This window comes from Arachis hypogaea, chromosome 16 (assembly GCF_003086295.3).
Source record: "Arachis hypogaea cultivar Tifrunner chromosome 16, arahy.Tifrunner.gnm2.J5K5, whole genome shotgun sequence".
In the NCBI taxonomy this organism is placed as follows: Eukaryota; Viridiplantae; Streptophyta; class Magnoliopsida; order Fabales; family Fabaceae; genus Arachis; species Arachis hypogaea.
The window spans coordinates 89885531-89897858 of record NC_092051.1 but is presented as its reverse complement, the minus strand read 5'-3'; the positions used below and the strand labels follow the sequence as shown (position 1 = coordinate 89897858).

Sequence of the window (12328 nt, the reverse complement as noted above, 5' to 3'; positions counted from 1 at the left end):
GTTGTTCTTGATGTGATTTAGGATGAAAAAGTGCTTAAGGACCACCTGAAAGTATAACCGAATTAGGAGCAGCAAAACCAGGTAGGGTGTGACGAATTTAATCTTGATTGATTGTGTTTGAGATGTGTGATTATGATATGGTTTGGTTATGCTTGAAATTGATTGCTTATATGAGTTATTCTTGGAGAAGGTTTGTTGAAATTTTGATGAAATGTGATGATATTTAAGCTATGAATGTTGTTCTTGAGTGCAGCTGGAAAAACGAACTCTAATCCTTAAATTAGGGTTCAATTTGTGTTGAAATCAGGTAGAAAAGATGGGGTTTAAGTGGCTGCTAATTTATTATGAATTATAGTAAAAATCGGTTGCTGAAAAGATTGAAAAACGGGTAAAAACAGAGAAAGAATCTGAAGAATTTATGAAGAACATGAAGAACACTTTGAGTGTGATGAAGAACAATAAAGAATAGGCTTTAGATCTTTAAAAGGGCAAGGAAGTAAGATTTTTGGTGTTTGAGGGGTTATTTGATAATTTCTGAAAGTTAGGGTGGTTAAAGTAGAAATTTTAAAAGTTACCGGGGTAAAAAGTTAATTTTAAAGGTTAAAAGGTAAAGGCAAGGTAATTTTTGAAAATTTAGTAATAAAATATTAAATAATAATAAAATATTAAATAATAATATTTAATTAAAAATAATAATTAATAAAATAATAAAATAATACAGAAAATGCAGTTTTCTGTAAAAGCTTTAGAAAGACAACTTTAAGGGCAGAATCTCATAATTACCTTCATAAAAAAGTTCGGGAGCGGTAATAACATGTTAGTGAGGCAAAGATAAATGAAAGATAAAAAGTTAAAGAAAAGATAAACACCAAAGAAAAGTCTGTAAAGTTTTAATGACCGAAAAACAAAGAGAGATTAGTAAATGAACTAGGAGTAACATAGTTAGTTCTTGAGTTGCACCCAGGGTTAGGTATAATATGAAAAGTTAAACTGTTTCAGTATAGACTTAATGAACCTATACTTGGGATAGGCTAACTATTCATATCGAAATGTACATAAGCTTTAAATACATATGTTATGAAGAGAAATCAAAGTAGAGTAAAGAAACACAGAGAACAGAGTAACCAAAGAAAAGTAAACAGATACAGAGAAAAGAGTAATCAGAGCAGAGTAAAAAGACAAAAAGAAAAGAGTAATGTGATAGAGAGAAATGGTTTGAGTTACGATGTTGTAAAAGTAAGAGCTGTAAAGTTTGTATAGCATGATTGAACAGAGAAAGAAAGAGGTACTGCATAAGAATGTGAAAGTGATGATGAATAATGAGAATGATAATGAATGATGATAATGAGAATGATTATGTGATGATCTGCTGCATGAAGGCAGTCAGATAGATGGTGGTACGACCACTGAGAGTGCTTTCCTTGGATACTTAGCTATAATTCTATTCTGTAAGTCAGAGGACTCTTACAGATGTATCGAGAACACACGACTAGCATATACTCCTGTAAGTCAAAGGACTCTTACAGTGAGAGTGTGTGTATGCTCCTGTAAGTCAAAGGACTCTTACAGATTGTGTGTTGGGCAGATATAAGTTAACTAGCTCCGCCATGCAAGTCAAAGGACTCTTGCAGTGGTTTGCCTCACAAGTCAAAGGACTCTTGTGAGGGGCATTGCCAACAGGGAAGCCTTACCTGGTCAGAGGACTCCGGGTAACGTTGGGAGCGGGTATATAACCGACAAATGAGCTCATTACGTGCGCTAGGGCTAGACATGCATCATACTTGGTTGTGCATTTTCTTTGTTATGATTGTGGTATGAATGTATTCTTTCCTTGTTGTATTCTATTCTCTGTGTCTGTTTTTTATTTTCTTGTATCCTTCTGTTTGTGTTCTGTTTTCTATTTCTCTATTTCCTCTATTTATCTTTATCTTCTATTTACTGCTTTCTGTATTTTGCCATTCGTTTGCAAAACAACATATAATTAATGTACTTAACTAATAACCCCGACCCTACTAAGAACTCCCTAGTTCTTACCCCTTCTCTCTTCCTTTCCCCTTCAGATGGAAGCAAAAGTTCCTTTCTGTAGTTCCCTGACAACCGTTTGTAAAAAGGATTCCGCTCTAGGTAGTTTTCTGAGTCTAGGGTGAATCCCGTTCTCTGTTTATATGTATATACTGTGAGACCAACCAATGTCTGCACCCCGTTTGTATGCGAACTTTAACTTAAATAATGTGTACGAGACTCCTGTTGTGTGACTACTTGATGAGGTACCAGAGAGACGTCCTATGGCAATGTCTGATCATGCAGAGGAGTAGCAGATGTTGTTCTACCTTTTGGTGATGTTTCACCTGATTTGAGTTTTGAAGACCTAGAACGTACTTTCCCTCGCTTTAGTAGTTTAGAGGGACTAGGTGAGTATAGAGTCTAGGCTAGCCTAGGTGCCAGCTTAAGGACCTCTTGAACAGGTCAGGACCTGGGATGTTGTATGTATATATATGTATATAGATATTATTTAGCTATATCTTGGGGTGTTCTAACTAACAGTCTATATTCTAATAAAGGCTGAATCACCAAATGTTGTCAACTACTTGTGATGCATTTATGTGTAGTTGTTTATAACTGTTTTATCTGTTATTATTTGTGAATTAATTATAAATGATTCTGTTTATTAATCCAAATATATTTAAAAAAAAGTACCTCTAACAATGAATCAGGCTCATATAATAAATAATAGATAATAATTAGGATGACAAATTGGTATCACTCAGTTTCTGGTATGTCCTAGGTGTACTGAAAATTGGGTCGTTACACTAATTCAGGTGCTGAGGACACACAAGACAGCTCTTGGGTGGTCCATAAGTGATCTTAAGGGCATTAGCCCAGTAAGATGCATGCACAAGATCCTATTGGAGGATGATGCTAAGCTAGTGGTTCAACCACAGAGGCGGCTAAATCCAGCCATGAAGGAGGTGGTGCAGAAAGAGGTCACTATGTTACTAGAGGCTGGGATTATTTATCCTATTTCTGATAGCCCCTGGGTGAGCCCTATCCACGTTGTCCCCAAGAAGGGAGGCATGACAGTGGTTCATAATGAAAAGAATGAACTGGTTCCTACAAGAACAGTTATAGGGTGGCGTATGTGTATTGACTACAGAAGGCTCAATACAGCCACCAGAAAGGATCATTTTTCTTTACCATTCATAGACTAGATTCTAGAGAGACTAGCAGGTCATAAATACTACTGCTTTTTGGATGGCTATTCGGGTTACAACCAAATTGCAGTAGATCCTCAGGACCAAGAGAAAATAGCATTCACATGTCCTTCTGGAGTATTTGCCTACAGAAGGATGCCCTTTGGTCTATGCAATACACCTGCAACCTTTCAAAGATGCATGCTCTCTATCTTCTCTGATATGGTAGAGAAATTTCTGGAAGTCTTCATGGATGACTTTTCAGTATTTAGAGACTCATTCAGCTCCTGTCTTGACTATTTAGCACTTGTTCTGAAAAGATGCCAAGAGACCAACCTAGTTTTAAACTGGAAAAAATGTCACTTTATGGTGACTGAAGGAATTGTCCTTAGGCATAAAATTTCAAACAAGGGAATAGAGGTGGATCAAGCTAAGGTAGAGGTAATTGAAAAATTACCACCACCTGCCAATGTAAAGGCAATCAGAAGCTTTCTAGGACATGCAGGATTCTACAGGAAGTTTATAAAAGATTTTTCAAAAATTGTAAAACCTCTGAGCAATCTGCTAGCTGCTAACACGCTATTTGTGTTTGACACAGAGTGTCTGCAAGCGTTTGAAACCTTGAAAGCTAAGCTGGTCACAGCACCAGTTATCTCTGCACCAGACTGGACATTACCATTCAAACTAATGTATGATGCCAGTGACCATGCCATTGGTGCAGTGTTGGGACAGAGGCATAACAAGCTTCTGCACATCATTTATTATGCTAGCCGTATTTTAAATGATGCACAGAAGAATTACACAACCACAGAAAAAGAGTTACTTGCAGTGGTTTATGCCATTGACAAGTTTAGATCCTATTTATTAGGTTCAAAAGTGATTGTGTATACTGACCATGCTACTCTTAAATACCTACTCACAAGCAGGATTCAAAACCCAGGCTCATAAGATGGGTGTTTCTTCTGCAAGAGTTTGATATAGAAATAAGAGACAGAAAAGGGACAGAGAACCAGGTAGCTGATCACCTGTCCCGAATTGAACCAGTAGCAGGGGCGTCTCTCCCTCCTACTGAGATCTCTGAGACCTTTCCAGATGAGCAACTCTTGGCCATTCAGGAAGCACCATGGTTTGTAGACATTGCATATTATAAAGCTGTGAGGTTCATACCCAAGGAGTACAGCAGGGTGCAAACAAAAAAACTAATTTCTGATGCAAAGTACTACTTATGGGATGAACCATATCTCTTTAAGATATGTGCAGACGGAATGATCCACAGATGAATATCTAGAGAGGAGGCACAGAAGATCCTATGGCATTCCCATGAATCACAGTATGGAGGACATTTCGGAGGTGAGCGAACAGCCACTAAGGTCCTCCAATGTGGGTTCTACTGGCCTACCCTCCACAGAGATGCCCGAGAGTTTGTGCGTAACTGTGACAGTTGCCAAAGAGCTGGCAACTTGCCTCATGGTTATGCCATGTCTCAACAAGGGATCTTAGATATTGAGTTGTTTGATGTTTGGGGTATTGACTTCATGGGTCCTTTCCCACCATCATTCTCAAACACTTACATTCTGGTGGCAGTAGACTACGTATCTAAATGGGTAGAAGCAATTGCCACACCCACTAATGATACTAAGACCATGCTAAAGTTCCTCCAGAAACATATCTTCAGCAGATTTGGCGTCCCCAGAGTACTAATCAGTGACGGAGGCACTCATTTCTGTAATAAACAGCTATACTCTGCTATGGTCCGATATGGAATTAGCCACAAAGTAGCAACTCCATATCACCCACAGACAAATGGGCAGGCTGAAGTCTCTAATAGAGAACTAAAAAGAATCCTGGAATGGACTGTAATTGCCCATAGAAAGGATTGGGCAAAAAGCTTGGATGATGCTCTGTGGGCATACAGAACAGCATTCAAGACTCCTATAAGAACCTCTCCATACCAGCTTGTGTATGGCAAGGCCTGTCATCTGCCCATGGAACTGGAACATAAAGCCTACCGGACAACCAGATTCCTAAACCTGGATGCTAAGTTAGCTAGAGAGAAAAGATTGCTCCAGCTAAATGAGCTAGAGGAATTCAGACTCAATGCTTTTGAAAATGCAAAAATTTATAAGGAAAAAGCAAAAAAGGTGGCATGACAAGAAGCTGTCATCTAGAGTCTTTGAACCAGGACAGAAGGTTCTGCTCTTTAACTCTAGGTTCAGACTATTTCCCGGGAAATTGAAATCCCGGTGGAGGGGACCATATGTGATTACAAGTGTGTCACCATATGGATATGTTGAGCTTCAGGATATTGACTCTGACAAAAAGTTTATTGTTAATGGACGGATAATTAAACACTATCTTGAAAGCAATTTTGAGCAAGAATGCTCAAAACTGAGACTAGAATAAAACTCAGTCAAGGTCCAGCTAAAGACAATAAAGAAGCGCTTGTTGGGAGGCAACCCAATTTTATTATATCTATTTATTTTCTATTGTTATTTTATGTTTTCTGTAGGTTGATGATCATGTGAAGTCACAAAAACAACTGAAAAAGCAAAAACAGAATGAAAAACAGTATTAAAAACAGCATACCCTAGAGGAAAAGCTTACTGGCGTTTAAACGCCAGTAAGGGTAGCAGGATGGGCGTTAAACGCCCAGTCTGGCACCATTCTGGGTGTTTAACGCCAGAAAGGGGCATAGAGCTAGCGTTAAACGCCAGAAATAGGCAGCAACCTGGCGTTTAACGCCAGGATTGGCAAGCAAGAGGCATTTACATGCCAATATGGTGCAGAGATGAGAAATCCTTGACACTTCAGGATCTGTGGACCCCACAGAATCCCCACCTACCTCATCTCTCTCTCTCTACTTTACACCTTCCCATAACACCCTTCCCCAAATACTCTTTCCCATCACCTCTTAACCACTCACACATCTCCATATCCTCTATTTTCTTCCTCTTCTCCTCCCTTCTTTCTTCTTTTTCTTGAGGACGAGAAAGCCTTCTAAGTTTGGTGTGGAAAAAGCATTGCTTTTTGTGTTTTCATAACCATTTATGACACCTAAGGCCGGAGAAACCTCTAGAAAGAGGAAAGGAAAGGCAAAAGCTTCCACCTCCGAGTCATGGGAGAGAAGCAACAAAGCCAAGGACGAGATATAGAGGAGCTAAAGTACGTCATAAGATCTTCAAGAGGAAGAACAAGCGCCATCACTAAGGTGGACCCGTTCTTTAATTTCCTTGCTCTTATTTTTCTATTTTTTGATTTCTATGCTTGATGTTCTATCTATGTTTGTGTCTTTACTACATGATCATTAGTATCTTAGTGTTTATGACTTAAAGCTATGAATGTCCTATGAATCCATCACCTTTCTTAAAATGAAAAATGTTTTCTGAAAAAGAAAAAGAAGTACGTGAATTTTGAATTTTAAAACAGTTTAATTATTTTGATGTGGTGGCAATGCTTTTTGTCTTTCTGAATGAATGCTTGAACAGTGCATATTTTTTAGGACAAGCAACAATTTAAGTTTGGTATTGTGATGAGCGGATAATTTATACGCTTTTTGGCATTATTTTTAGTATGTTTTTAGTATATTTTAGTTAGTTTTTATTATGTTTTTATTAGTTTTTATTCAAAAATCATATTTCTGGACTTTACTATGAGTTTGTGTGTTTTTCTGTGATTTCAGGTATTTTCTGGCTGAAATTGAGGGACATGAGCAAAAATCTGATTCAAAGGCTGAAAAAGAACTGCAGAAGCTGTTGGATTCTGAACTTCCTGCACTCGAAGTGGATTTTTTGGAGCTACAGAAGCCCAATTGGCGAGCTCTCAATTGGAAATTAGACATCCGGGGCTTTCCAGCAATATATAATAGTCCATACTTTGTCCGAGATTTGATGGCCCAAACCGGCATTTCAAGTCATCATAGAAATTCTGGCGTCAAAATGCCAGAACTGGCATGAAAGCTGGAGTTAAACGCCCAAACTGGCACAAAAGCTGGCGTTTAACTCCAAGAAAGGTCTCTACACGTGAAAGCTTCAATGCTCAGCCCAAGCACACACCAAGTGGGCCCCGGAAGTGGATTTTTACACTAACTATTCTAGCTTACTCATTTTCTGCAACCCTAGGTCACTAGTTTATTATAAAAACTACTTTTAGTGATTCATTTTGTACCTCATGACACTCTACATGTTTCATATTGTACCTTCTATGGCATGAGTCTCTAAACCCCATGGTTGGGGGTGAGGAGCTCTGCTGTGTTTTGATGAATTAATGCAATTACTATTGTTTTCCATTCAATCACGCTTGCTTCCATTCTAAGATATTCACTTGTACTTCAACTTGATGAATGTGATGATCTGTGACACTCATCACCATTCTCAAGCTATGAACGTATGCCTGACAACCACCTCCGTTCTACCTTAGACTGAGTGCTTATCTCTTAGCCTCCTGGTTCAGATCAGAGTCTTCGTGGTATAAGCTAGAATCAATTGGCAGCATTCTTGAGATCTGGAATGTCTAAACCTTGTTTGTGGTATTCTGAGTAGGATCTGGGATAGGATGACTGTGATGAGCTTCAAACTCACAAGTGCTGGGCGTAGTGATAGACGCAAAAGGATCAATGGATCCTATTCCAACATGAGTGAGAACCGACAGATGATTAGCCGTGCGGTGACAGCGCATTTGGACCATTTTCACTGAGAGGACGGATGGTAGCCATTGACAACGGTGATCCACCAACATACAGCTTGCCATGGAAGGAGCCTTGCATGCATGAAGAAGAAGGCAGTAGAAAAGCAGAGATTCAGAAGATAGAGCATCTCCAAAACCTCAACCTATTTTCCATTATTGCAAAACAAGTATTTATTTCATGTTCTTTTACTTTTTACAATTAAATCTGAGAATTATTGATATCCTGACTAAAAGTTACAAGATAACATAGCTTGCTTCAAGCCGACAATCTCCGTGGGATCGACCATTACTCACGTAAGGTATTACTTGGACGACCAGTGCACTTGCTGGTTAGTTGTGCGGAATTGCAAAAGTGTGATTGTGATTTCGTGCACCATCGGCTAAGACCGCATGAGGTGAATTACCCCACTCATGACTTGGAATTAGCGACGATTGTGTTTGTATTGAAGATTTGGAGACACCACTTGTACAGTGTAAGGTTTAGCGTCTTTTCTGATCATAAGAGTCTCAAGTACATCTTTCATTAGAAGGAGCTAAATATGCGCCAGTGAAGGTGGATGGAGTTGCTTAAAGATTATGACTTCGAGTTGAGCTATCATCCTGGAAAGGCGAATGTTGTAGCAGACGTATTGAGTCAGAAATCCTTAACGATTTCTTGGATGAGGATTAAGGAAGAGGAGCTAGTAGATAAGTTTGTTGATCTTAAGCTGGATATTAGTGAAGTCGCTGGAAGAGCTTGTTTGAACCAGCTACAAATCTCAAGTACGTTTAAATCAGAAATCCAAAGGGCTCAGCAAATGAACAGAAGCTTCAACAATTGTTTCAACCTGTTGGTGATAGGAGGCGCAAAGAATTCACTAAGGATGAGGAAGGGTTATGGAGATACCAGGGGAGGATTTGCATACCGGATGTGGGGAGTTTAAGGTGAGAGTTGCTGTCCAAAGCTCACAACAGTGGGTTTTCTATTCATCCCGGAAGCACAAAGATGTATTATGACTTGAAGAAGATGTTCTGGTAGCTTGGGATGAAAGGTGATGTATCTACAGTGGTATCCAAGTGTTTAACTTGCCAGAAAGTGATGATAGAGCATTAGAAACCGTCGGGAATGTTACAGCCACTTGAGGTTCCTCAGTGGAAGTGGGAAGGAATAACGATGGATTTTGTGACCAATTTACCGAAGACTTGGTCAGGATTTGATGCGATTTGGGTGATCGTGGATCGCTTAACCAAATCCGCTCATTTTCTACCTATTCGAGTAAACTGTTCTATGGAGGAGTTGGCGAGATTGTACATCAAGGAGATAGTAAGGTTGCATGGTGTGCCGTCAAGCATAGTATCGGACCGTGATCCCCGATTCACATCAAGGTTTTGGGGAGCTTTCCAAAGAGCTTTCGGTACGAAGCTATGTCTTAGTACGGCGTATCATCCACAGACAGATGGACAATCGAAAAGGACTATTCAGACATTGGAAGATATGCTGAGAGCATGTATGTTGGATCAACCCGGGAGTTGGGACTGTTACATGCCATTGGTGGAGTTTGCATACAACAACAGTTTTCATGCGAGCATTGGGATGGCTCCATATGAAGCCTTATATGGACGGAAGTGCCAATCTCCACTTTGTTGGTATAAATCTGGTGAAGCAAGTGTTTTGGGTCCAGAGTTGATAGCAGAGACTACTGAGAACATTAGGAAGATTCGTGCAAGGATTCTAACTACCCAAAGTCGACAGAAGAGTTATGCGAACAAGAGAAGGAAACCATTAGAGTTTGAAGTGGGGGAACATATTTTTCTGAGGGTTACACCAACGACTGGGATCGGAGGAGCAATCAAGACCAAGAAGTTGAACCCAAGATATATAGGACAATTTGAGATTTCGAAGAGATTCGGGCTGGTGGCATATCAAGTAGCTTTGCCACCTCATCTGTCTAACTTACATGACATATTCCATGTGTCACAACTCCGAAAGTACACGTCGGATGCGGCTCATGTGTTAGAGCCTTAGTCGGTAGAGTTGCGAGAGAACTTGACTTTCTAAGTGACACCAGTGAGGATCGATGACTCTAGTGTGAAGAAGCTGCGAGGAAAAGACGTTTCATTGGTTAAGGTTGCTTGGGAGCGAGCAGGAGTTGAAGAGCACACTTGGGAATTGGAGTCTGAGATGCGAAAGGATTATCCCGAGCTTTTCTCAAGTAATTCAAATTTTGAGGGCAAAATTTCTTATTTGGTGGGGAGAATATAAGAATCGTAACTAATCAACCGGTTAATTAAGTGATTAATTGCCCTAATTAGACTTCGAAAAGTTAGAGTGAGAATTTGAAGATTTAAAGGTGATTTTCAGACTCGGTAGGTCTTTCTGAGTCAGAAAATGTGCTTTCTGCGAAAACTGTGAAAAATCATAAACCGGCAGTTGAACTGGTTCAACCGTTCATGTCTGCCTGGTACTGCATGAGAAAAAGTGAAAACCGGCAAAAACTTAGAAAAATATTAGAAGTTGAAAACCGGGCGTTAATTTAAAGGTTTGGCCCGAAGTTGGGCCAAACAGGCTAAAACGCTAACGGGTTGGACCGGGCCCAAGTTGGCCAAGCCCAACATATAAAAGGGTTCATAAGTGAACCCATTCAGCATAACACATAATCAAACACACTCACACAGCTGAGAAATAGAAGGAGAAACCCCATGAGCACTATTCACTTCAAACTTCCAAAGCTCATATCTTGAGCTAGAGAGCTCCGATCGCTGCACTATTTGCGGCTGCGCGTTCCTTGTGAAGAGCTCTACATAACCGGCCTAAGAAAACCTCAAGTTAATCACGAAATCTTCCCAGTTTCTCTCTTGAAAATTTCGGGTACTTAGGGCTTGTGCCTAAGTGAGTTTTTGTGATTCTTAGTGTATAGGTTTGCTCTAATCCTTGCTTAGCCTTGGATTCTTGCTATTAAATCTGTTGGTGAAGGCAAGAGCCATTAAACCCTTGTGAATTTATGTTTAATTAGAACCCTAGGTTTATTTGAGGTGATTTATATATATATATATAGTTTGATTATTGTGGCTTTGGGAGCTTTTGGAACTTATTTATGCTTATTGGAGTAGAATTGAAAGCTTGGATTGTGGTTGGAAGCTTCTTTGTGCTAAGTTAGAATTTGGGTGCATAAAAGGAATCAACCAAGGTATGGTTTCGGTTTTCTCTATGTAGTATATAATATTCATGGACATTTAGGCTAGTGACCTATAGGATAGGTATAGATAATAATGGTTGATGAATTGTGAATATTGATGCATGATGATTTATTGTGAATTAGTGATGATGATTGATTGTATAAATTTGATAAGTGAATTGTGATAAAATGTTTGAGGTTGGAATGGATGTATTGGTAAAGTGGTTGCAAAATGTGAGAAAAGATTGATTAGGATGTATACTATGTGATAAATTGATGTTGAGAAGGAGAAGAATAATTATGTGAAGGAAAGTGTAGTAATATTGGTGTGTTATGGCACAACAAGTTAGTTTTCATGAAAGATGGGTGTGTGAATGGTTTGGTATGATTTGGAATGTGTATGGTAATAATTTGTGTATACGGTGAAGTTTGGTAAATTTGGAATTTTGATGAACTTTGTTCGATCATAACTTTTGCCTTGGTTTTGAAATTGATTGAAATTGGTTTAGAATTAAAGGTCTTTGAAAACCCTTTAAATCGATATAAAATATAGGGAAATTGGAATTTTATAGAGGAAGTTATGATCACTCAAAATTAGTGTTAAAAATCTGAAATTCTGCAAAGTTGCAGAATTTCATGATTACTAATATGTGCGGGCGCACATTCTCGTGCGAACGCACACCCTGCAAGAATTTCAACCTGTGCGGACGCATACACACCTGTGCGCACGCACAGGCAGGGAAGTGCGCTCTGTTTACAGCGCTAGCACAGCTTGGGCGCGCACATATATAAGGAAAAACTTCAATCTGTGCGGACGCACACGTCGGGAAGGTTAGTCTGTTGGGGGCGCTGGCACAGGTCGTGCGAGTGAACAGACCAATTTGAGTTTTGACACCTGTGCGTACGCACACCACTGTACGTACGCACACTCTTAAAAATTTATTGGACGTGCGCACGCACACACCTTTGTGCGGCCACACACGTTCTGCTTCTCAAATTTTGCTTGTTTTTCAACTATTCTACCTTCCCAACAAGGTTGTGAGTTCCTAAAACATCATTTTAAGACTTTTGGGACTAGTTTCGAGTATTAGAACATGGGATATAACTTAAGGATTTAAGTACTTGATTTTAATATAAATTAGAAAACAGAGGCCTAGGTTTCTAGCATGCTGGATTGGTTTAGCGTTCGGTAAGAAATGACTGATATATGAGATGAAGAATGAGGAAGTTTTGATAATTGGAAATTGAGTTATGAATGGACAGTGGTTGAGATGAGTCGGGGACTCGGATTGAAGTGAT

The 12328-nt window shown here is 39.4% G+C and overlaps 1 protein-coding gene across 1 annotated transcript; it reads left to right on the top strand.

The window, feature by feature from the left end:
* The first annotated feature begins 9447 nt into the window (after window positions 1-9447).
* Window positions 9448-9879, top strand: LOC140180149 (uncharacterized). Its single transcript, XM_072220561.1, has one exon. The coding sequence runs from the start codon at window positions 9448-9450 to the stop codon at window positions 9877-9879; it is 432 nt and encodes a 143-aa protein (XP_072076662.1).
* Window positions 9880-12328: the final 2449 nt, after the last annotated feature.

Excerpts from the sequence above, each read along its gene's own strand:
- LOC140180149 (XM_072220561.1), top strand. The coding sequence starts at position 9,448 with ATGGCTCCATATGAAGCCTTATATGGACGGAAGTGCCAATCTCCACTT.